Consider the following 26383-nt stretch of genomic DNA (forward strand, 5'->3'; position numbering starts at 1 on the left):
CCTAGGCCACCACGGGGAGCGAGACGCGTGGCCGGGTCGAGGGGGCGCAGCCTTCGAAACTCGGCCGTCGCGAGTAAGTAAATTCGAGCGTTGACCTAGACCTCGACATATATTGTCAAGGACACGTCCCCGGTAACCTTAAAAAATGTTAGCCGTCGCTCCAATGACCTTGCTTTAGAAATATGTTGTCAAGGATACAAATTGCAATGAAATAGCATTGATATATTTTTGTTAGTCACGTTTTAACGAGGAACGAGCGACAATTAAAAGCTTTCGAAGGTCATTCTGGAGGGTAACAAAGTATGTCAAGGTCGAGGTCATTTGAGGGTGCTCGGCTATTGTAAATAATTACCTCGGATCTTCTCTACACATTTCCAAAACTTCAGTATTAATTTCAGTATTATTTTGGGAATTATAATCGGCCGTTCGTATTTCACTTGGTAAGAACTTGGAACGCAAACGTTCGAATACTTTCGCGAGCAACTCTACGAGCACGTATTTTCATAGTAATTGCACAAATCGGATAATCTCGAAGCAAAAAAAAAGTCTTTTCGTTTACTCGAAATTGCAGATGCTTTGCAATATTCGTTTGTTTTGTATCACATATTGTTTTAACACGGAGAACGGCATTCCGTAATTGTGATCTAACATTTCTGCTCTGCTCGACGGTCAGCTCATGTCGAAGATACTCATCCTGTGTATTGTTCCTATGTACAAGTACGTATATACTACAATTAATTAATTACCCGTTCGCACAGAATTAATTTCGTAATTATTAGGCGAAATTGTCTCCCTTTTTGTTTGAACCTTTTCGATTCGCAAACAGAACAGAAAAGAAAAGAAAAACGCAGGAGAACGAAAAAGAAAAACGAAGGAATTTCTTTTTTTCTCGTTACATTTCTTCCTCCCTATTTTGTTATTTGACAATTGATAATTAACAAGGAGAACTTACGGTACCGAAAATCACGGTGTGCGCCCAGTATCGAAAAACCCTAATGGCTTTCTGCCTAATTGGTCTTCGTACTCGAGAAGAAAAAGGGTTGCAGTAAATTAGGGTAGCAGTTAAAAATCAATATGAAAGAAAATTTCATACATGAATTCGAACTTGTTATCTGCTTGTACATTTCTTCTCTAGAGTCCTTAAGGCTAGAGCTGAACTATAAACAGATTTCCTCGAGAACAAAGATCGATTAGGCAAAAAGTCATTAGGGTTGTTTTTCGATACTAGGTACACACTACAAGATGTATAGGGTGTCGGCCGTGAGTTCTGCTTTTTACATTCTACAAAATATCGTTATCCATGATTCTTTTATTCTCCGGAGTATTTCTGGCTGACGTTCGTCTAGCCTCGATAAATATTCTCAGTACTCGAAACTCGCATGATCCCAATGACCGTTCCTCCTAACCTGTGAAATTTGTCTGTTTTTTTCCCCCAGAGAACAACAGTTTCCCGTTTTACCGGACGAATGAACGGATGTACGAACTGCACGGAGGCGGAGGACCGCCGCCGCCGTTCGATCCGGGTTTAAGCTGTTCCGGAGACGCTTCGAGACCGTTCCAGGGTTCCCCGACCTGGGTCCCGGAGACGGACAAGCCGTACATGTGTTCGAACTGCGGCAAGGGTTACACCCACATCTTCACCCTAAACCGCCACCGTCGAACCGTCTGCGGAAAAATCAGAAACACCACCGGCAAGTGGAAGTGTCGTCGTTGCAACCGGGCCTACGTCACCGAGGGCAATCTTGTACGCCACGTGAGATTCGAGTGCGGCGTACGCCGGAAGTTCTGCTGTATCTTCTGCAACCGGAAGTTCACGCAGCGAAGCAGCCTGACCAGACACCTGCGAAATTACCACAACGAGAGTTTCGACAGCAACAGCGCTGCCGTGCCGCCCGAGTTCCAGCCCGCGATCAACCCGTGTCACGTCGAGGTCAAGATCCTCGAAGACAAAAACAGATTACCTATTTGAAAACGAAGTGATTGGCTCCGGAGATACGTGGACGCCGGTCACGATTTTTTAACCAACGGTTGTTTTTAGGCTCATGGATTCGAAAGAACGCGTTCGGTCGGCTATGCATTTCTCCACTGGAAATAACCTTTCCAGCTTCCTCGGCCACTGCACGCAGGGACCTTCGATTCTGTAACCGTGTGCTCAGAAGTCGAAGGCCGCTTTCGTCTTAGTTTTGCAGCGTTCTGTCGGCTCTCGATGCATCCGACATTTTAGTATTAGGGCGTTCGGACCTTGGAAAGTAATTTCGTTTTCTCGACGAAGATGAAATACAATTTTTTAACATTTATAACAAGTTTTAGGACATTTTTTTCCGTGATTTTTCGCGATTTCTCAGACAACTTTACCCTTAGCACTCGAGTTACATTTTCTCATCGAGAATGTACAATATCGTAATTAGTAGACAGCGGATCTTTATGCAAATTGAAAATGTTGTATCAGATTTGCAACAAACTAGAGGGAAAGAGGAGTTTATTTTCTTACTTTATACGTTTAATAGGTTGAGAAGATTATAATAGTATTTTAAAATTCCTGTGATGTTTTTTCTATTCTAAATTACACCTACTCATTTTTGTCATAAATTCATAAAATTTTGCTCTTCCGTCGAGTGTCAAGGTCACCTTGAGTCTCTTTGCCGTAAAGGGTACATTCCAATCTTGTGGTTCAAGAAAGGATTGAACCTCCAACATAAAATAATAGCTATGTACTGAGATGTTCTCTACAAATGATTTTCAACCCTTAGTACTACAAATTGCACCATTCATACATTGTTTACATTATGAACTGTATTGGTGTCTAATCAATTATTAAACATTTATGCCATTTCTATAATACAGGAAAAATGAAATTACTTTCCGAACGACCTAATAGATTGTACTGGCTCGTTGCGGACTTTGTTCGCGTTTAGTTGGACAGTCATCGAAGATTTCTCGGAGTGGATCAAGGGAAGACGTCTTACATTTTAATGTTTATATTTTTTTAGAAATTTTATAGGCAGTCGGGGATTGTCCAGCGAAGAAACGTTTCTTTAAACAATCCGCAGCGATCCAGTACCTTCGCTGGATATTGATCACACTGTTTGGCGCGTCTTACCTTTCCTCGCATTTGTAACTTCGGCTAAACGTTTCTGAAAAATGTTGTTGGAGGTGGAAAGGCCTCGCAAAACGTGTCAATTTTTGCAGATATTTGTAAATTCGTATAAACGTATAGAAAATATGCATTCTTTTCTTCAAGGGCCGGTCTCGTCGAGAACTTCACACACGAAATTGAGATTCGAAACGTTTGCTCGAAATTACAAAGCTAGTTGAGCAGTGTTACCGCGAAGTGCAATGTTTGTTTAATGTGTTGATCTTTATTATCCGAGAATAATTCACTGTGGTTGTTTTGAGATTGCAGATGTATCGAGACGTTTTTGAAAGTCGCATTTACGAGGCGTCTATATGCTCAAGAAGATTCAGTAGGAAAGACACAAGGCATCGAATTAATCAAAAGATTTACGTTGTCGAATTATGTAGTGAGTAGTCGATTACTCAACAGACATCTTTCGTTTACGAATTGTAAGATCTTCTTACGGATAATGAAATGACCATGGTGCCACTTGTGTTAACGATTTTAGATTTAGTAAGAAATCTATGGATTTCGGAATAAGGTTTTATAGTAATGGTAAGTTTTTAGACAATACGAGATAGGAATAAGGGATTTCTATTATATATATATGTATACTCACGTCGCTGTTACTTCTGTTTGCCTATGATTTCGGACTTCCGAGTGTAGAATCGACAGAATTTCCCTTGCGTGCAGCCGACGTTGCCCGGAGAAATTGCTAAAGAAAAAAAGAAAACGGTTCCTTGTAAGAAGAAAATCTTTTTAACGTAATCCTACGACGATAAAGTTTCAAGTGTCACTTAAGTATTAAGAATTCACGTCGTGTTACGTAGTCTAGCTAGTAAGGAGGATTTTAAAGGATGGCGGAGAGGTAACCGCGAGCGTTGAAATTTATTACGGTGAAGTATGATGGAAGAGAAATACGGAATTTGTGGAGCCAGGGGCGAAAAGCGTTCGAGAAGCTCGATGCTCAAGCAGTCGGAGACACCTCTTGGTCCGAAAAGTATCCTATCCGACATCGCACGTGGGTATACGTTTCTGGCAACTGGCAGGTATTCAATTATGGCTGGAATACTGGTATGGCCTTTTAAATCGTTAAGCTTTTGACTATCAGAAGAATCTATCTATATATAAATATAAATATATAAATATGTTGCAGAGCTCTGAAACGCCGGAACAGATGATCAGCTATGGTTGGTCGAAGTTGAAAAAACATTTTTTAAATTTTCTATGTTTCCTATCGATTGCAATCTGAACGAAAATCTTTGTTTACTCATTCTTAGGAAACCAGTCGGTCTAACATCTTTAAAAAATGCAAGTCCTCCGGACCAATTTTAAAAAAGTTTTGTGATTTTTAAAAGTGTCCACTTAATATTGTCCCCGACTGTATTGAAAGATAAAATTTCTTTAATATACAGGATGTCCATTTTATCTGAGGACATTGAAATATCTCGAGAACTACGCATCGGATCAAAACAAGTGGGTAATGAAAGTTGTTCGTCGCGAAGGGGGTGGGGGTGGGGGAAGATAAAAAACTTAAATGGAAACCCCCATTTTTCATTGCAGATTTGGATTCTCCAGAAAAAATACACAAATTTGATCTAGGAGTTTTTGCATTTTGGTTCACAGATGGCACTGTAATGGACAAAAATTAAAATGGAAAAAGTCGTTGAAAATTGGGCATATCGCGAGAAATACACATCAGATCAGAAAAATAAAAGTAGGCGTATTTGATATTTTTAAGAATGCTATTCAATCACACCATAATTGACCCCCCATCCCCACCTCCTGAGGGTGGGAGAGGGAACTATTTCAAAATCTTCAATGGGAAACCCTTTTTTATAGCAAATCTTGGTTCTCCATTGATTTGAAATTATTGGTGTAATTTCTTTCACAGATGTCGCTGCAAGCGAAAGCAGTTGGAAAAATTCATTGGTTTGTTTATCAATCCTCAGGAGGTGGGGGTGGGGGTCAATTATGGTGTTGTTGAATAGCATTCTTAAAAATATCAAATACGTCTACTTTTATTTTTTGGAAAGCAAGAGCAATTAGTTTACTACAGGATGTGAAAAGAAATTTTGTCAAAAATTGCAATAGATCGGAATTGTAGAAAAAATACTAAAAGTTGCATTTTCAACTTTTTTATATGGACCTATATCGAACATTTAAAAAGTACATTTTGTAGATCTGTATCAATTATATGCACTGTGAAAATTTCATCGAAATCGGTTGATGCGGTAAAAAATGACAGGCATTGAAAAATGTAAGATTAGATTTATTGCAGTTACCGAAAATCGTAAAAAATTGCAATTTTCACCATCTTTAAACGTTTGTAGCTCATTGCAACGTCGACCGATTTTTACGAAATTTTGAGAATATGTTTAATTGACACAGATCTACAAAAACGTATTTTTTAAATTTTCAATATAGGCCCACATAAAAAAGTTGTGAAATGCATCTTTTAGCATTTGTTCTACAATTCCGATCTATTGCAATTGTGTCCCAACATTTTTGTGGCCGACTATATATAAATAAATATTTATGTCACTCCAGTGTGTTTGTCGCAATTCGGGTAAATCATATTTATTTTGGATGAAGATCCGCAATCGGTTTGCAAACCTAGGACAGTGACAATTTCTCACCCTTCCGGCGAAGACGGTCACAGAGACACCTAATCACTTTTATTATATCAATAATTGTAAAATCAACAATCCAGAACCGGTCACTCTGACATTCCCTCCTGAAGCGACCCGTCGCGTCGTAGTAGTATAGCAACAGCTGGTCGGAGAAGAAGTGAACCTCTCGCGTCACCATTTAACTTCAATGTTTTAGAACGTGTTACGATGATATTATATAAAATGTGTTGCTTCGATATAAAAAAATCTGAAATGATTAAGTTATTGTTACATTTGTTACCTTGCGGTTGATCAAGTATAGTTGAGTTCGTCGTACACAGAACGCGTGCCGTTTCCGAGATTGAAGGTCAGTCTTGAAGGTTAGGATGTTAGGATGTTTCAAGTACTAATCGAGACTGATGTATTTCGAACGCGAGTGTCTTGTTCTGGATGTGTACGCGACTAATCGGGACTTTTCGAATATTCTCATTGGTTTGTAGGCGTGTCTGAGATCGTCTTGAACCGTCGGAGTGGGAAACTGACGGTGAAAGTCTTCGGTAAGTCTACTATTTGTTTATCGTCGGGTTTCCCAAACTGTGCTCCGCGGGAAGGTAGCAAGTGCTCCAGGAAAAAATATTAATAACAAAGCTTTTTTTTTATTTTTGGACTATAATAATTTTACGTATGAATAATTCATGACATTCATGTTGGGAAACACTGGTCTATCGCATTTGACATTCGCACGTTTGAACCGCGAATATCGGATTAGAAAATGGCTGGACTCACCATGTAAGATCATCTGTTTCCACGTTGACGTGCCGCGCACATAAGTACACTTAATATTTCTAAGGATAAGGTTATAAAATGGCACTGAAGCACGACGAAGGAGCGTTTTATCACAGTGGAAAGAAAACAAGGGGACGCGACGGTGTCCTTCGGGGATGATTATCGAAATTTTGTGACGATTATGTGCCCTTTTCTTGAAAAAAAAGAAAGTGTCTTATAGCTAGATCTTTGTACGTACATCGACAATGTATCCGAGTACAAGAAGATACGCTTTGTTGCTCGTTCTTTAAAAAAGAATGAAGAGGAAGTGAAACGAAAAAATGTTTTCGCGATACTAAAGGCTGATTATTTGATATAGCGCGCGTTGGGCTTTCGATAAGTTTTATGTTATGTTTTCTCGAACACTGTCGGTTTTCGTTATTTTTTTTCTCTCTGTAGCTGTGTATATCGTATATACGTGCGCCGCAAACTTGAAAACACGGCTTAACCCGTCGAGCTCCTGCCTGCGTCCTTACTTTCCGAATCATTTTACGCAATAAACGAAGAAAGTAAGGCATCGACTGTTGTCCGCAGCCGTTAAAGCGATGCTACGTGATTTTATAGAATTTTATGCGAAAAGCAGCTTATTTATTTCCGCTTTTAATAGTTTACACGTAAAAGATGTTTTTAGAATCCTGCGGCAATTTTACCATTGCTGTTTTCCGTGTTAACAGTGAACCTACCACTGCCGGTCGTCTGACCGGTTTTATATTCTTTATTTTACAATTATATCGAAAGTATGAAGTCTTACAAAATTGCACAAAATTTGAATGAACAGATCCTTGGCAATTTTGTAAGCTGAACATTTTAATCGTTTTCAGTAGGTTTAGTGTTAACCGCGGTTTTTTAACCCTTGCGTACTTCGCCAGCCCATTTACGGCATTTCTTTCAACAATTTGTTAACGTTACTCTAAAAATATTACTATATTAATATATTATAATAATATAAAATATTTAAATTATTATATTAATTTGTAGTCTTGGAATGAGAATTTGTGGGAATATGTCAATTGCAAAAGGTTCTAAGTAATCTATACATTTTGATTGGCTACATAAGGGTTAAAATTTTATTGGCGGTGAATGGGGATGCCCGTAGCACGTTTCGGTAGCGCGATGGGTTAAGCATTATCCTTGGACGAGTACGCGTAATGGTTATGCTGTACGATGCGAGTGCCTCCGCAAAGTGTACCGATTAATCTTAGGTACGCTTCGATGGTGCTGAATGTTTTAAGCTACTTCTCTTCTAACTTTGTTCTCCCCCTTCTTCCCCTTTCTCAATCTTTCTTTGTTTTTTCTTCTCAATTACCGAATTAATCTCGTTAAGACTGTGTTATTCAAGGGGCTAGGATTAAATATTTGCAATGGTGCACTTAAGGACTTTCACAATGATCTATCTGAACAAGTACCGTTTCAGGATAAGGCGCGGCGACCACTCGTCGGACGTTGTATCGCTGTAGTCAACAAAGTCTAACCAAGCCGATCTTTTCTCGTTAACTTTCGCAACCAGTAGTAGCGTTGTTTAGGCTGTGACGGAGAACAAAAGAACAAAAAAAAACAAAAAGAAGAAGAAAAGAAAGTCGGAATCCATTCGTCTCTCACGTTTATGTTCTTTCGTTGTTTGTTTGTTTACTATATTTTTTTGTTTGTTTGTTTTTGTTACTGGTTGGCGAGTCGAGTTGTTGACTGAAAAGTCGATGAACAAAAAAAAAACCAAATTGGAGAAAAATGCGAAGAATATCAAAAGACGAGACAGATGGGAAAGTGTTGATCGAGTGAAACGTGGCGATCGAGATCAGTGTTTGTTGCGTTGTCTGTTAAATATTTTTGATTTGCTGCTTTTGTTCGTTTGAATTCGCGCGATACCAGCAACGATATCGTCTGGAACCTTTGTTGATGTATAAGGTGTTACTTAAAAGAGAACAAAAATAATAAATACATATACGCGATTTACGTATATCTCGGTATGCTTTTCCTAGACGCCATCGTATCACAGGGGAGATCACCCTCGACAGATCCTGTTTTCTGTTCTCCGGATCCTCCCGTAGGAATGTCTGGCCGTTAAGGGGGTAGACTCGTTTTTCTAGATTTGCAAGGGTGCAGGGTGCAAAGATGGGGCTTTTCAGTAGTCGAAAGCACTAGATAAAAAATCAATCTAGGCCGCGATGGGGCTCGGAAGTCCTATTTTTACGTTTACGAGGCGTAATTTCATTTTATATTCAGGTTACCTTTATCCTTCTCCTCTGCAGGTCACTGTCTCGCTGAGCAACACATTCCCTTAAACTGTAACGCTGCTTGTCTGTACCTTATATAATCCTCTTCGAAATGTCTTGAACAAATCTAATTCGTCTCTGACTCGGTTTCAATCTCTCGGTAGTCTAATTTCCACAGTGCCACTTGTAGCAGGATCTCGTCGCAAAAGAATTGGTCGAACAAGATCCGTAAGAGAGAGAGAGTGTCACGATGGACCAGAAGTCCTACGACGGTGCCTCGCGTCAATGTCGATACACACGAATCCGTGATTAACGCGACTGTGCTATTAATGTTCTTCTAGGTGTCGCCGAGATGGCCAGTCGATGCGACGTCCGGCGCAAATCGAGGCACGCGAATCAACTGAGGGACGAAGACCTATTGTTCAAGTGTCCCTGATGCGGCAGAAGGTACAAGGTCAAGCATAACCTCAACAAGCATCTCAGGTACGAGTGCGGTGGACAAAAGAACTTCGCCTGCGACTTCTGCGAGTCCAGTTACACCCAGAACGTGAACCTAAGGCGTCATCTGATGAAGTTCCACAATATCTATCGTCCCCCAAGATTCGCAGCGTCCGGAAGACTCTAAGAAAGCCTGACCACGTCGCCTGAAGATATTTCAACGGACCACGAAGATTCTGTCATCAGGACGAAGATCCTCTTCACGGAAAATCGGCCAGTTCCGAAGCGTGTTTCGTCGCCGAAGATCTCGTAGCGTCTCAAGATCTCAGCAACTTGAAGATTAGTGAATTAGGTTGTTTTTAGAATTGGACATAGAGACAAAGTGTTATTATTTTCGAGTTCGTCGGTCTTGTACGAAGATTGTATAGTTAGATTTAGATGAGCACTGACACGTTTCGAAGCGACTATTTTCGTTTTAGAGATTTCCGTGACGAGCGTACTTTAACCAGTGTCGTTTCGATTATTCGATCGCGATGTTATCGAAGTCTATCCCTTAAATCGCCGCTTACAGCATCGATGCTAGTTACACATTTAAACTTGGACTGTGCAACCTAGTGTCTAGCGATTGAAATAAATGCATAACAATAAAGATTGAACGCATTGAATTGTAACGATACAAGGGGTTCATCCGACAATCAGCCACACGTACCTCTCACGATGATCACTCGTCTTCCACTCTCGAAGATCTACAAGTTCTCATCTTTGCGTAAGTATTCGGACGTCCGCGATCCAACTATTATCCGATTAAATACAGAAATCGGATTGCAATTTCCACAAACTGAAATTACTGGTCTTGAGAATGTGTCAGCAGATTTTCCAAAAGATTCGACAATGTGGACTTGGTGGAATGTTCCACCCACGACCGTGAATTTCTTCGTAACATTGCTGATTTTATACTGAAGTTGATAACCACGTTTATATTACAAGTAGGCAATAATAGACATTATTAACGGAACGTGAGAAAAAAATATGAATATTTATATATTAAGAGAATTAGTCTTCCAAGGTTTTCCACTTACAATTAGATTTATTAGGGAAATTAGATAAGCTTGGATAGAAAGCACCAATGAATGGAGTAACGATAGATCATATGAAAAGTGGTCCACTTAATATTGATATAATATTTTTGTTTACTTTCACCATTTCTACAAATGCCATTTGGTAACTATTTACAATAGGGCAGCACCTTCCGGTGATCTAGACCAGCGCTCGGATTTACTTACTCGCGACGACCGAGTTTCGAAGGCTACGTCCCCTCGATCCGGCCACGCGTCGCGCTCCCCATGGCGACCCTAGTTCTCCTAGGCGCCATAAATAGCGAGTATGGAACGCGCCTGAGGAGCTCCGAACTATGGCCACCACGGGGAGCGAGACGCGTGGCTGGGTCGAGGGGGCGTAGCCTTCGAAACTCGGCCGTCGCGAGTAAGTAAATTCGAGCGTTGACCTAGACCTCGACATATATTGTCAAGGACACGTCCCCGGTAACCTTACAAAATGTTAGCCGTCGCTCTAATGACCTTGCTTTAGAAATATGTTGTCAAGGATACAAATTGCAATGAAATAGCATTGATATATTTTTGTTAGTCACGTTTTAACGAGGAACGAGCGACAATTAAAAGCTTTTGAAGGTCATTCTGGAGGGTAACAAAGTATGTCAAGGTCGAGGTCATTTGAGGGTGCTCGGCTATTGTAAATAATTACCTCGGATCTTCTCTACACATTTCCCAAACTTCAGTATTAATTTCAGTATTATTTTGGGAATTATAATCGGCCGTTCGTATTTCACTTGGTAAGAACTTGGAACGCAAACGTTCGAATACTTTCGCGAGCAACTCTACGAGCACGTATTTTCATAGTAATTGCACAAATCGGATAATCTCGAAGCAAAAAAAAAGTCTTTTCGTTTACTCGAAATTGCAGATGCTTTGCAATATTCGTTTGTTTTGTATCACATATTGTTTTAACACGGAGAACGGCATTCCGTAATTGTGATCTAACATTTCTGCTCTGCTCGACGGTCAGCTCATGTCGAAGATACTCATCCTGTGTATTGTTCCTATGTACAAGTACGTATATACTACAATTAATTAATTACCCGTTCGCACAGAATTAATTTCGTAATTATTAGGCGAAATTGTCTCCCTTTTTGTTTGAACCTTTTCGATTCGCAAACAGAACAGAAAAGAAAAGAAAAACGCAGGAGAACGAAAAAGAAAAACGAAGGAATTTCTTTTTTTCTCGTTACATTTCTTCCTCCCTATTTTGTTATTTGACAATTGATAATTAACAAGGAGAACTTACGGTACCGAAAATCACGGTGTGCGCCCAGTATCGAAAAACCCTAATGGTTTTCTGCCTAATTGGTCTTCGTACTCGAGAAAAAAAAGGGTTGCAGTAAATTAGGGTAGCAGTTATAAATCAATATAAAAGAAAATTTCATACATGAATTCGAACTTGTTATCTGCTTGTACATTTCTTCTCTAGAGTCCTTAAGGCTAGAGCTGAACTGTAAACAGATTTCCTCGAGAACAAAGATCGATTAGGCAAAAAGTCATTAGGGTTGTTTTTCGATACTAGGTACACACTACAAGATGTATAGGGTGTCGGCCGTGAGTTCTGCTTTTTACATTCTACAAAATATCGTTATCCATGATTCTTTTATTCTCCGGAGTATTTCTGGCTGACGTTCGTGTAGCCTCGATAAATATTCTCAGTACTCGAAACTCGCATGATCCCAATGACCGTTCCTCCTAACCTGTGAAATTTGTCTGTTTTTTTCCCCCAGAGAACAACAGTTTCCCGTTTTACCGGACAAATGAACGGATGTACGGACTTCACGGAGGCGGAGGACCGCCGCCGCCGTTCGATCCGGGTCTAACCTGTTCCGGAGACGCTTCCAGACCGTTCCAGAGTTACCCGACCAGGATCCCGAAGCCGTACACGTGTTCGCAATGCGGCAAGGGTTACAAACACAAATTCACCCTAAAGCGCCACCTTCGAACCGTCTGCGGAAAAATCAGAGACACCACCGGCAAGTTTCAGTGTTATCGTTGCAAACGGCCCTACACCAGCAAGGGCAATCTTGTACGCCACTTGAGATTAGAGTGCGGCGTAGACCCGAAGTTCTGCTGTGTCGTCTGCGAGACGTGGTATACGCAGAAAAACAGCCTGACTAGACACCTGGAAAACAGCCACGGGATTCAACGGCAACAGCGCTATCGTGCCGCCCAAGTTCCAGCCCGCGATCAACCCATGTCACGTTGAGGTCAAGATCCTCGAAGACAAAAACAGATTACCTATTTGAAAGCGAAGTGATTGGCTCCGGAGATACGTGGACGCCGGTCACGATTTTTTAACCAACGGTTGTTTTTAGGCTCATGGATTCGAAAGAACGCGTTCGGTCGGCTATGCATTTCTCCACTGGAAAGAACCTTTCCAGCTTCCTCGGCCACTGCGCGCAGGGACCTTCGATTCTGTAACCGTGTGCTCGGAAGTCCAAGGCCGCTTTGTTCTTAGTTTTGCAGCGTTCTGTCGGCTCTCAATGAATCCGACATTTTAGTATCAGGGCGTTTGGAAAGTAATTTCGTTTTCTCGACGAAGATGAAAGACAATTTGTTAACATTTAGAACAAGTTTTAGGACATTTTTTTCCGTGATCTTTCGCGATTTCTCAGGCATCTTTACCCTTAGCACTCGAGTTACATTTTCTCATCGAGAATGTACAATATCGTAATTAGTCGACAGCGGATCTTTATGCAAAATGAAAACGTTGTATCAGATATGCAACAAACTAGAGCGAAAGAGGAGTTTATTTTCTTACTTGATACGTTTAATAGGTTGAGAAGAATATAATAGTATTTTAAAATTCTTGTGATGTTTTTTCTATTCTAAATTACACCTACTCATTACTGTCCGAACGACCTGATAGATTGTACTGGCTCGTTGCGGACTTTGTTCGCGTTTAGTTGGACAGTCATCGAAGATATCTCGGATTGGATCAAGGGAAGACGTCTTACATTTTAATGTTTATATTTTTTTAGAAATTTTATAGGCAGTCGGGGATTGTCCAGCGAAGAAACGTTTCTTTAAACAATCCGCAACGATCCAGTACCTTCGCTGGATATTGATCACACTGTTTGGCGCGTCTTACCTTTCCTCGAATTTGTAACTTCGGCTAAACGTTTCTGAAAAATGTTGTTGGAGGTGGAAAGGCCTCGCAAAACGTGTCAATTTTTGCAGATATTTGTAAATTTCTTTCAAAAGCTGATAGAACATCGGTGGACCAAGCTTCAAAACATGGAAATAACGTTTCACAAAACGTATAGAAAATATGCATTCTTTTCTTCAAGGACCGGTCTCGTCGAGAACTTCATACACGAAATTGAGATTCGAAACGTTTGCTCGAAATTACAAAGCTAATTGAGCAGCGTTACCGCGAAGTGCAATGTTTGTTTAATGTGTTGATCTTTATTATCCGAGAATAATTCACTGTGGTTGTTTTGAGATTGCAGATGTATCAAGACGTTTTTGAAAGTCGCAATTACGAGGCGTCTATATGCTCAAGAAGATTCAGTAGGGAAGACACAAGGCATCGAATTAATCAAAAGATTTACGTTGTACGAATTATGTAGTGAGTAGTCGATTACTCAACAGATATCTTTCTTTTACGAATTGTAAGATCTTCTTACGGATAATGAAATGACCATGGTGCCACTTGTGTTAACGATTTTAGATTTAGTAAGAAATCTATGGATTTCGGGATAAGGTTTTATAGTAATGGTAAGTTTTTAGACAATACGAGATAGGAATAAGGGATTTCTATTATATATATATATATATACTCACGTCGCTGTTACTTCTGTTCGCCTATGATTTCGGACTTCCGAGTGTAGAACCGACAGAATTTCCCCTGCGTGCAGCCGACGTTGCCCGGTGAAAATGCTAAAGAAAAAAAGAAAACGGTTCCTTGTAAGAAGAAAATCTTTTTAACGTAATCCTACGACGATAAAGTTTCAAGTGTCCCTTACGTATTAAGAATTCACGTCGTGTTACGTAGTGTAGCTAGTAAGGAGGATTTTAAAGGATGGCGGAGAGGTAACCGCGAGCGTTGAAATTCATTACGGTGAAGTATGATGGAAGAGAAATACGGAATTTGGAGCCAGGGGCGAAAAGCGTTCGAGAAATTCGATGCTCAAGCAGTCGGAGACACCTCTTGGTCCGAAAAGTATCCTATCCGACATCGCACGTGGGTACACGTTTCTGGCAACTGGCAGGTATTCGATTATGACTGGAATACTGGTATGGCCTTTTAAATCGTTAAGCTTTTGACTATCAGAAGAATCTATCTACACATATATATATGTAAATATAAATATATAAATATGTTGCAGAGCTCTGAAACGCCGGAACAGATGATCAGCTATGGTTGGTCGAAGTTGAAAAAACATTTTTTAAATTTTCTATGTTTCCTATCGATTGCAATCTGAACGAAAATCTTTGTTTACTCATTCTTAGGAAACCAGTCGGTCTAACATCTTTAAATAATTCAAGTCCTCTGGACCAATTTTAAAAAAGTTTTGTGATTTTTAAAAGCGTCCACTTAATATTGTCCCCGACTGTATTAAAAGATAAAATTTCTTTGATATATATACACTACTTGCAAAAGAAAGAAACACCCAGTATAATTATAAGATATACTGACAAACAATATCTTTATGTAGAAATTGTATTGTACAATGATTGATTTATTGCATTTAAAGAATTAGATAATCCGCAATTTCACATATATTCCCAGAACTATTCAATTAAACAGCGGAATCCTTTTTCAAAACTTACTGTGTTCTTATTTGACTTTTTACGCTTTTTTATTAAATATGGCTGGGTGCTTCTTTCTTTTGCGCAGCAAAAGTATGTATGTATTATATTTATAATATTATGTACATATATACATTAGTAGATACATATGTAGTATGTATAGAAAATTCGAGGAGGAAAAGGAAAACAAAACGCGGAGCGACAAGTTTCTTCAAGCTTCTCGAAAGTAGTTTGTCGGCGGCCACGCGGGGTAGCGACAACAACCCGATTGTCGACTCCCAAATTAAGTCAGGTCGATTCAATGGCTAGAAATACAACGATAATCAAGAATAACGAAATTGCGTGGGAGGCTTCGTTTTCAAGAAAATTAAATTTAACTCTTCCGGTCACGAATTATTTATTCCTGGAAAAACAATCATGGCTTTGCTAAGCAGTTCTTTGAATTAAATTATGATTTTTTTTACGTCCTCATATGAGGACGCCATGACCGAAACGGTTAAATATCAATCGGGTACTCGCGTCTTTAATAAAGAGCCGTTGTCATGGATTTTACTACAAGCTTGGTTACTATCACAAAATGATTATTCCCGACTCGTGTCAAATTGGAACGTTATGCTCAAGTTGATAGTGACATCGGCTATTTATTAAGCACGCGTGTATTCGACTGATATTTAAATTTAATTCTCTTGAAAACGAAGCCTTCCACACGCAATTTCGTTATTCTTGATTTTCGTCTTATTTCCAGCCATAGAATCGACCTGAACTAATTTGTACCATAAATTATGGGACACCCTGTATAAATTGCGGGTTGGCAGAGGGCCTCGGCCTATTTGCTGTTCTGAGAGGACGAACTATTCCCTGTTCATACTCATTTCTAAACATGGCTACACAAATATATATAATATTATGATATTATTATATATATTTATTATAATATTATATTATTATATATATATTTATTGTAATAGTATACCTTATACTATACAATATATAATATATATCATTTTATTATATGTATTATATGTATAGTCGGTCACAAAAATATTGGGACACTCTTAAAAAGACGATAACTTTTATAATTGGACCATGCGATTTGAACTTTTTTGGAAAGCAAGTGCAATTAGTTTACTACAGGATGTGAAAAGAAATTTTGTCAAAAATTGCAATAGATCGGAATTGTAGAAAAAATACTAAAAGATGCATTTTCAACTTTTTTATATGGACCTATATTGAAAATTTAAAAAGTACATTTTGTAGATCTGTGTCAATTATATGCACTGTGAAAGTTTCATCGAAATCGGTTGATGCGGGAAAAAATGACAGGTATTGAAAAATGTAAGATTAGATTTATTGCAGTTACCGAAAATCGTTAAAAATTGCAATATTCACCATCTTTAAACGTTTGTAGCTCATTGCAACGTCGACCGATTTTTACGAAATTTTCAGAATATGTTTAATTGACACAGATCTACAAAAACGTATTTTTTAAATTTTCAATATAGGCCCACATAAAAAAGTTGTGAACTGCATCTTTTAGCATTTGTTCTACAATTCCGATCTATTGCAATTGTGTCCCAACATTTTTGTGGCCGACTATATATAAATAAATATTTATGTCACTCCAGTATGTTTGTCGCAATTCGGGTAAATCATATTTATTTTGCATGAAGATCCGCAATCGGTTTGCAAACCTAGGACAGTGACAATTTCTCACCCTTCCGGCGAAGACGGTCACAGACACACCTAATCACTTTTATTATATCAATAATTGTAAAATCAACAATCCAGAACCGGTCACTCTGACGTTCCCTCCTGAAGCGACCCATCGCGTCGTAGTAGTATAGCAACAGCTGGTCGGAGAAGAAGTGAACCTCTCGCTTCACCATTTAACTTCAATGTTTTAGAACGTGTTACGATGATGTTATATAAAATGTGTTGCTTCGATATAAAAAAATCTAAAATGATTAAGTTATTGTTACATTTGTTACCTTGCGGTTGATCAAGTATAGTTGAGTTCGTCGTACACAGAACGCGTGCCGTTTCCGAGATTGAAGGTCAGTCTTGAAGGTTAGGATGTTAGGATGTTTCAAGTACTAATCGAGACTGATGTATTTCGAACGCGAGTGTCTTGTTCTGGATGTGTACCGACTAATCGGGACTTTTCGAATATTCTCATTGGTTTGTAGGCGTGTCTGAGATCGTCTTGAACCGTCGGAGTGCGAAACTGACGGTGAAAGTCTTCGGTAAGTCTACTATTTGTTTATCGCCGGGTTTCCCAAACTGTGCTCCGCGGGAAGGTACCAAGTGCTCCAGGAAAAAATATTAATAACAAAGCTTTTTTTTTATTTTTGGACTATAATAATTTTACGTATGAATAATTCATGACATTCATGTTGGGAAACACTGGTCTATCGCATTTGACATTCGCACGTTTGAACCGCGAATATCGGATTAGAAAATGGCTGGACTCACCATGTAAGATCATCTGTTTCCACGTTGACGTGCCGCGCACATAAGTACACTTAATATTTCTAAGGATAAGGTTATAAAATGGCACTGAAGCACGACGAAGGAGCGTTTTATCACAGTGGAAAGAAAACAAGGGGACGCGACGGTGTCCTGCGGGGATGATTATCGAAATTTTGTGACGATTATGTGCCCTTTTCTTGAAAAAAAAAGAAAGTGTCTTATAGCTAGATCTTTGTACGTACATCGACAATGTATCCGAGTACAAGAAGATACGCTTTGTTGCTCGTTCTTTAAAAAAGAATGAAGAGGAAGTGAAACGAAAAGAGAACACGAAAAAATGTTTTCGCGATACTAAAGGCTGATTATTTGATATAGCGCGCGTTGGGCTTTCGATAAGTTTTATGTTATGTTTTCTCGAACACTGTCGGTTTTCGTTATTTTTTTTCTCTCTGTAGCTGTGTATATCGTATATACGTGCGCCGCAAACTTGAAAACACGGCTTAACCCGTCGGGCTCCTGCCTGCGTCCTTACTTTCCGAATCATTTTACGCAATAAACGAAGAAAGTAAGGCATCGACTGTTGTCCGCAGCCGTTAAAGCGATGCTACGTGATTTTATAGAATTTTATGCGAAAAGCAGCTTATTTATTTCCGCTTTTAATAGTTTACACGAAAAAGATGTTTTTAGAATCCTGCGGCAATTTTAACATTGCTGTTTTCCGTGTTAACACTGAACCTACCACTGCCGGTCGTCTGACCGGTTTTATATTCTTTATTTTACAATTATATCGAAAGTATGAAGTCTTACAAAATTGCACAAAATTTGAATGAACAGATCCTTGGCAATTTTGTAAGCTGAACATTTTAATCGTTTTCAGTAGGTTTAGTGTTAACCGCGGTTTTTTAACCCTTGCGTACTTAGCCAGCCCATTTACTGCATTTCTTTCAACAATTTGTTAACGTTACTCTAAAAATATTACTATATTAATATATTATAATAATATGAAATATTTAAATTATTATATTAATTTGTATCTTGGAATGAGAATTTGTGGGAATATGTCAATTGCAAAAGGTTCTAAGTAATCTATACATTTTGATCGGCTACATAAGGGTTAAAATTTTATTGGGGGTGAATGGGGATGCCCGTAGCACGTTTCGGTAGCGCGATGGGTTAAGCATTATCCTTGGACGAGTACGCGTAATGGTTATGCTGTACGATGCGAGTGCCTCCGCAAAGTGTACCGATTAATCTTAGGTACGCTTCGATGGTGCTGAATGTTTTAAGCTACTTCTCTTCTAACTTTGTTCTCCCCCTTCTTCCCCTTTCTCAATCTTTCTTTGTTTTTTCTTCTCAATTACCGAATTAATCTCGTTAAGACTGTGTTATTCAAGGGGCTAGGATTAAATATTTGCAATGGTGCACTTAAGGACTTTCACAATGATCTATCTGAACAAGTACCGTTTCAGGATAAGGCGCGGCGACCACTCGTCGGACGTTGTATCGCTGTAGTCAACAAAGTCTAACCAAGCCGATCTTTTCTCGTTAACTTTCGCAACCAGTAGTAGCGTTGTTTAGGCTGTGACGGAGAACAAAAGAACAAAAAAAAACAAAAAGAAGAAGAAAAGAAAGTCGGAATCCATTCGTCTCTCACGTTTATGTTCTTTCGTTGTTTGTTTGTTTACTATATTTTTTTGTTTGTTTGTTTTTGTTACTGGTTGGCGAGTCGAGTTGTTGACTGAATCGATGAACAAAAAAGAAAAACAAATTGGAGAAAAAAGCGAAGAATATCAAAAGACGAGACAGATGGGAAAGTGTTGATCGAGTGAAGCGTAGCGATCGAGATCAGTGTTTGTTGCGTTGTCTGTTAAATATTTTTGATTTCCTGTTTTTGTTCGTTTGAATTCACGCGATACCAGCAACGATATCGTCTGGAACCTTTGTTGATGTATAAGGTGTTACTTAAAAGAGAAGAAAAATAATAAATACACACGATTTACGTATCTCTCGGTATGCTTTTCCTAGACGCCACCGTATCACAGGGAAGATCACCCTCGACAGATCCTGTTTTCTGTTCTCCGGATCCTCCCGTCGGAATGTCTGGCCGTTAAGGGGGTAGACTCGTTTTTCTAGATTTGCAAGGGTGCGGGGTGCAAAGATGGGGCTTTTCAGTAGTCGAAAGCACTAGATAAAAAATCAATCTAGGCCGCGATGGGGCTCGGAGTCTTATTTTTACGTTTACGAGGCGTAATTTCATTATTCGGCAGCATAAACGCAAAAGTAGGACTTTTGAGGGCAACTGTGGCCTAGATTGATCTTTTATCTAGCGCTTTCCACTATTGAAAAAGCCCATCATTGCATTATCGAGAAATGAGAAGCCCGCACCCTTGCAATCCTGGAAACGAGACCATCCCTTAAGCTGAGTTATTTCATTAAGGGAGTAGACTCGTTTCCAGAATTGCAAGGGTGCGGGCTTCTCATTTCTCGATAATGCAAAGATGGGGGTTTTCAGAAGTCAAAAGTGTTGGATAAAAGATCAATCTAGGCCGCAGTCGCCCTCAAATTTTCAATTTTATGTTTACGAGGCATAAATGCAAATTACACCTCGTAAACGTAAGAATAGGACGTTTGAGGGCGACTGCGGCCTAGATTGATCTTTTGTCTAGCGCTTTCGACTGCTAAAAAAAGCCCACCTTTGCATTACCGAGAGATGAAGAGAAAAACGAGTCTCCCCCTTCTTCAGCGCTTCTTTCAGCGTCACGCATCGATGTTACCCTCCCTGTCCGAGCGTCGAACTCACCGACGAAGTCTTCACCGCGCAGCCGTCGGCAAGACACGATCGATAAAAAGCGTATGCGGTGAAGTCCTCGGCGTTGTGCGTCGAACGCGATCTTTAAAATGAATTTAGAACGTCCCCAGGTCTTCGTCCTTGATTGTTTGATTGTTTGTTCGAACGCATTTCCGGAAACGATCGCTCACATGATTTTCCGATCCTGTTTCAGTGAGACGCCGGCTGTTTTGCGACCAACTGCCCCGCGAATTGTGGCGACGCTGCAAGGACGAGCTTCTCTGTCTGAAGTGCGCGAAGAAGTACAGCGACTGGAGGAGCTTGCGGAAGCACATGAATTTTTTCTGTCAAATGGAGCCACTCTATCCTTGCCCGTTTTGCACGCACAGAGCCAGGATACCGACGTTGCTGAGATACCACGTGGCACGTGAGCACACGGCTCCCGTCACTGTCGAGGAGATATTCTGATCATCGTCGGCCACGTCGCTTCCGGTGCACGAATAATATCGCTTGTTAAATCTATTGGGTTGGCAAGAAAGTAATTTCGGTATTTTAAGGTGAAATAACAAACCGAATTTCCTTATTCAAGCGATGAACTTTAATCAATAAAAGATCATCGAACAAATGGGAAAATATCTTATTCGTTGAAGTTCATTGCTTGCATAAAAAAATTGGGCTCTATTTCACCTTAAATTGCCGAAATTAGTTTCTTGCCAACCCAATACATATATCCCGCGTCGGCGGGATGACGAAATGATCGCCTAGACTCCCTTCAGCAACGATCCTGTCACGAGCGGACCAAATCGATGTGCGTTGTTTCACTTAATTAGTACGTTGTAGTTGCCGGCAGTGCCAGTCGCAATAAATATTTAGAATCTTCTGTACTTCCCACGGCTACGACATTTTGTAAATTATGTCCGGACGTCCCGACCGATATACGAATACACGTAAGATCTAACAATTCTGTATCAGGAAGTTGCGGCGGATCGTTAGGTTTAGTCGTCGCCACCTAACCCCGACATTCGCATTTCTTCTTTGCGATAATAAAGTATAACCTCTTAGACTATAGTATCAGTTGTCTATTGAATTTATTCTCATTCGAACAATCGAATCAGCGTGATCACATCACCCCAGCTTTGCGCTCTGCTTTTCCACCTACTCCTTATTATGTCTCCAACATCTCGGATCAGTCAACAGTTTACTGGTCTCCGAGTGTTCTCATTTAAAATACAATGGATTAAGCTTCTCTCACAAGATTGTACCGTTCCTTTCAGATCCATCCGCCGGATGTGTACGCGAAGCGATCGTATATTCTTCTAACTTGTACACTTTTGATTTTTAGGGCCAGACTTCGGTTATCTGTTGGACGACACGCCGGACCAATCCGGCAAGCCGATCTTTATCTGTCCACGGTGCGGCAAGGGCTACACCTGGAAGGCCAGCCTCCAACGTCACCTGAGCACAGGCTGCGGACTACCTCCGATGTTCTACTGCAGAATCTGCGAGTACAGGACCAGCAGGAAAGACATTCTGTTCAGGCACATGAGACACGTGCACTCGCAGTTTCCAATTTAGCGATCTCATCGATCCCGCAACGGATCGTTAGAGACTTGTTGAAGATTCGGGGAAACTTCAGAGAGAACAGTGACACTAAACTATTTCGTCGACGAGTAGATCCCTCAACCCCTTGCCCTATTTTAACGTTTTGTTAAAAGTCTAACAAATATGAATATTACCCGTTTCTTTGTAGATGAAATAGAATTTGATTTGATATAAATGTAGCTATACAAAAAGTATAATTTTTCGTTTAAGGTGTTTTAATCTCTATGAAGAAAATGGTACGGCAAGGGGTTCAGTGATCAGCACGCATTGCGTTTCTTCCTTGTTCAGCCCTATAGTGTACATTGTCACGTCGGTGCTCGGCCTTGTTTCCATTGTGCGTTTGAAATTCGCGTCTCTGTTGTTCACGATTCAATAAAATGTTGTTCCAAGGACATGATTACGGTATCAAAATCCAATCGAACTCCCGTCGACACGTAGATTTCGTTCCAGCCGAACGATGATGTCCTCCCCGATCCGCGAACTCCGCTTCATCCGTTCTTCTCTCGATCTGTTCCAGGTGCGTGGACCGTGCGGAATTACGCGGCGGGATACAGCAACCCTGCCGACGTTGACGGACTCCCTCTTCATCCGGAACACCTCGACAAGTTTCGTGTCGCTGGACAAATAATGCCCGGCTACTCGATCTTGCACAAACGCCACATGTGCGGCTTCTGCAAGAAGGTATTCCCCCTGAAGAACCTGCTCAGGAAACATATGCGGCTCGGCTGCAGAATGAACCCGAGGAGCTCGCATTTCTCCTGCTCGTTCTGCCCGTACAAGAGCGCTTACAAGGCGAACGTCGAGAGACACGTGAGGAACGTTCACGAGACCGGCGTGCTGAAATTCTGCTGCGACCTCTGCAACTTCCGCAGCAACTACTCGTTCTGCGTGCGCAGGCACATGAAGACGTTCCACTGCGCCCCTGAACCCGAGGAGGCCAAACCTCCACCTCCAGAAATTCCCCGCCTTCAGGATCCTTTCTGTTCTGCTGCTAAATAACGTTGAGGCTAAAATAATCATCCTCTCAGTTTTCCGCGTGGACAGAAATGTTTCTAACAATAGTTCGGCTCGAGAAGCTTCTCTCAGATTTCACTAGATTTTGTAAATGGAAATCGCGATCGCTTTTCAAGCAGAAGTCGAATCAATTCATAAACGAACGTCACGTAGATGCTTAGCATGTAAATTGTTCGTTACCACAACATTGCTCAAAATGATTCGATTAGAAGGGGATTTATTTTATGTTCACAGTCAATTTCACTTCTTACTAGGGATGCCGATTATTTTCAAAAAGATCGATTTTTCTGAATCGATTATAATCAAAGCTTCAAGAATCGATCCACTAAAAAATCGTTTCCAAAATAATCGATGTTTTGAATGATCGATTTTTTTTTAGAAATGTCTAGAAATGATAAAAAAACGAAGATCAAAATTTTGTTGGACTCTTTTATTAAAGAAATAAAGTAATAATGATTATTAGACTGCGGATCTTTATGCACTTATAGCAAAATTGAGTATATGAAAATCGAAGAAGTCGAAAGATTTATTACGTACTTGTTTCGCGCATGTTGTTGCGCGTCAGCCAATGGTCGCGTGGTCGGCCGAGTACGAGTAGGGAATTAGCCAACGAACGAGTAGGGAATTAGCCAACGAATGAGTTCCGTTAGAATCATTATGCGGAGTAGAATTGTCGCGTTTTAGGAAAATTTATATAGTTACTTTTGATGCTAATTAGATCTCTTTATACAGTCTCCACAGTAAACACTCCACGGTCTCCACGTACAGTCATACAATTTGCCATACAAATCGATTATTTTTACAATTTTAGAATCGATTATTTGTGAAAATCGGATATTGAAGAATCGATTCTAAAAAATCGATTTATTTTATGAAAATAATCGATTTTTTAAATAATCGATTAAAAATCGACATCCCTACTTCTTACTCGTATTTATGTTCGCGACCTGAAGCGATCTTGGATCGCTTTGAAGAGGGCAACATAATGTAATTGTTCAAAATTCATTTGAATAAATTTTTTATTCAATGGCCTCCTTGGAATCGAACAATTTTTATATAAAATATTTCTTTCTCGTTCAAAGAATTGTTTCTCTTTTTTTTATTTTTTTGAAGAATTGTTCATAGCCATCGACGGAGTTTGTTCTATTTAATTCTGTTTAATTGAGTTTTCGATAACGTTTTATAGCTCTTCATAAAGTAAAGTTTTCTATCAAGAATCAATGGAACGATTCAGAACTTTACCTTAACCGTGCGTGATTATCGAAAGATCAATCAAATTCAATCGAATAAACTTTCAATCGAATAATGGAATATAACGACGCATCGCATTTGACAATGGACGTATACTTCGTGAGAAGTAAGAAATCATTTTTCGAAGTCAAAGTCATAAGAACATTGAACTCGAATGTTTTCCCAGGTGTATCGGACCCTCAATCGAATAATGGATCCTCGGGTATTTGGAATTACCCGGATTTTATAGGTGTCTTGTATCGGGTGTTCCAGATATCCGAGCGGTAGAGACATGCGTTGTATATGGTGTATAAAAAGTAATGATCATCCGTCGTAGGGGTGAATCTACACCAATGGATCGGTGGACATTTGTAAAAGAAACTTGTCGCAAAATTGTTTATAACGAAGAAAATTGTTGTTAAAGTTTGGTTTTACATCAATACCTTCTACTCATCGAGAAGAGAAAAAGTTTGAAAGAAGTCACATGTCGCAAACAAATAGCTATTGAGATATAAGCTGTTAAAGTTCTTGCAAAATTTGATTGTGTAGAATTATACGTATAGACAAAAGCCTACTACTACAGTCCCACGACCGTGTCGATGAGACAGAACATGATCGTGTGCGTGCCTTAAGCCAAACGAAGTTTAAAGGGACATTCGTTGCTAGGCCCGTGCCAAGTGATCGTGTCCCTGTCCATTCGGATCATAAAGACGTAGCTTAGCAAAGAATACCTTATATCCATTTTTATACATAAGAATATTAAACCTGGGATCAGCTTTACTTTACCGGACTCAAAATTTGTACCTTTCTCCTATAAATTATGATGTATTTAATTAGTTAATTAGTTAATTGTTCAGAAGCTATGCTTGCTTAAAGTTGAGCAATCTTCAGTGTTTTTGACAGATAAAGGCGTCGCCATATTGGTTTGTAGTGACGACCGCGAGCCACTTACCGAGCAGAACCACCGGTCCTTGCCGCCCCGTCCTCCTGACCTAATCACAACCAACTCGATAAGCGGCGCACGACCGTCACTAGTACCAATATGGCGGCGCCTTTACCTGTCAAAAACACTGCAGATTGATCAACTTTAAGCAAGCATAGCTCTTGAACCATTGATCCTACAGGATCGAAACTTCGATCTGCAGCCGCCCCGGGTACAAATCTACTGGATTACATACCAAATACATCATAATTAATAAGAGAAAGGCACAAATTTTGAGTCCGATAAAGTACAGAACAGCCCAATCCTGGGTTATAAAATACTAATGTCAAGTACAGGTACTTACAAATCTTTCAGAATCTTCTGTTCCTCCGTCGGATCAACAGGGCACTGTCATTTGCGCGAATACCTCAATAAGTGTGAAGCACAAAACAACACATTTTCTAAAATCGTGACAGCGAACGGGAAGAAATTACTGCGACCACGGTCAAAATAGTACTGCGGTTGTCACCTTTCGTGAATAGTTAAGAGTGGACTTAGGTGGGGAAATGTTGCGTTTGTTAATTGGACGGGGGTGTATCGGAAGAACTTTAGGTTGAGAAAAATGGGGAAACTGTCACAGAAATTCCTTTGTGATTGTGATGATGTGACTTCTTTCAAACTTTTTCTCTTCTGGATGAGTGGAAGGTGTTGATGTAAAAAACAACTTTACCAACAATTTTGCGGCAAGTTTCTCTTACAAATGTCCACCGATCCAGAGGTGTAGATTCACCCCTAGAACGGATGATAATTACTTTTTATACACCCTGTACATACATACATAATAAGGCGTATTCAAAATTTTTCATTTTCAGGATACCGTATAGTATTTCAGTACTCGGAAGGTTTTCAGGTAGCCGAGATGGAATCGGGAGCCACGGTATTAAAAGAGAACGAATAAATTATTGTAATACTCCACAGATATTGTACATGTAACCTAGAATTATCAGCCCCCCCCCCCCCCACCGAAAAGCGTGTACCTAACTCGTGTAGTCCACAGAATTTCGTGATTCCGTGTAGAATTTCAGTATTATACTCCGTGAGTATTGTCTTTATGGTTTCGTAGACGCTGTAACAGGGGCGAACGAACATTCATTTGCTCCGTTAACGAAACGAGATGAACCGATTCTGTAGAATGTAGAACAAACACCGTATGTGTATTTTTCAGGGGTTGGCGGGTACCCGGAAATATCGGGTTTCCAGCCTATATGCTACTGCGACTTCCCGA

The 26383-nt window shown here is 40.0% G+C and overlaps 2 protein-coding genes across 3 annotated transcripts in view; both read left to right on the forward strand.

The window, feature by feature from the left end:
- Positions 1–26383, forward strand: part of LOC143212712 (uncharacterized) — a 182997-nt gene that overhangs the window by 139168 nt on the left and 17446 nt on the right. The window lies entirely within an intron of this gene.
- On the forward strand, positions 35–17779 carry LOC143212732 (uncharacterized). Its single transcript, XM_076431844.1, has 4 exons — positions 35–717; positions 1437–4189; positions 9104–11326; positions 12046–17779. Exon 2 carries the CDS (start codon positions 1475–1477, stop codon positions 1967–1969), a length of 495 nt encoding a protein of 164 aa, XP_076287959.1. The 5' UTR covers positions 35–717; positions 1437–1474; the 3' UTR covers positions 1970–4189; positions 9104–11326; positions 12046–17779.

This window comes from Lasioglossum baleicum, chromosome 10 (genome assembly GCF_051020765.1).
Source record: "Lasioglossum baleicum chromosome 10, iyLasBale1, whole genome shotgun sequence".
Lineage (NCBI taxonomy): Eukaryota > Metazoa > Arthropoda > Insecta > Hymenoptera > Halictidae > Lasioglossum > Lasioglossum baleicum.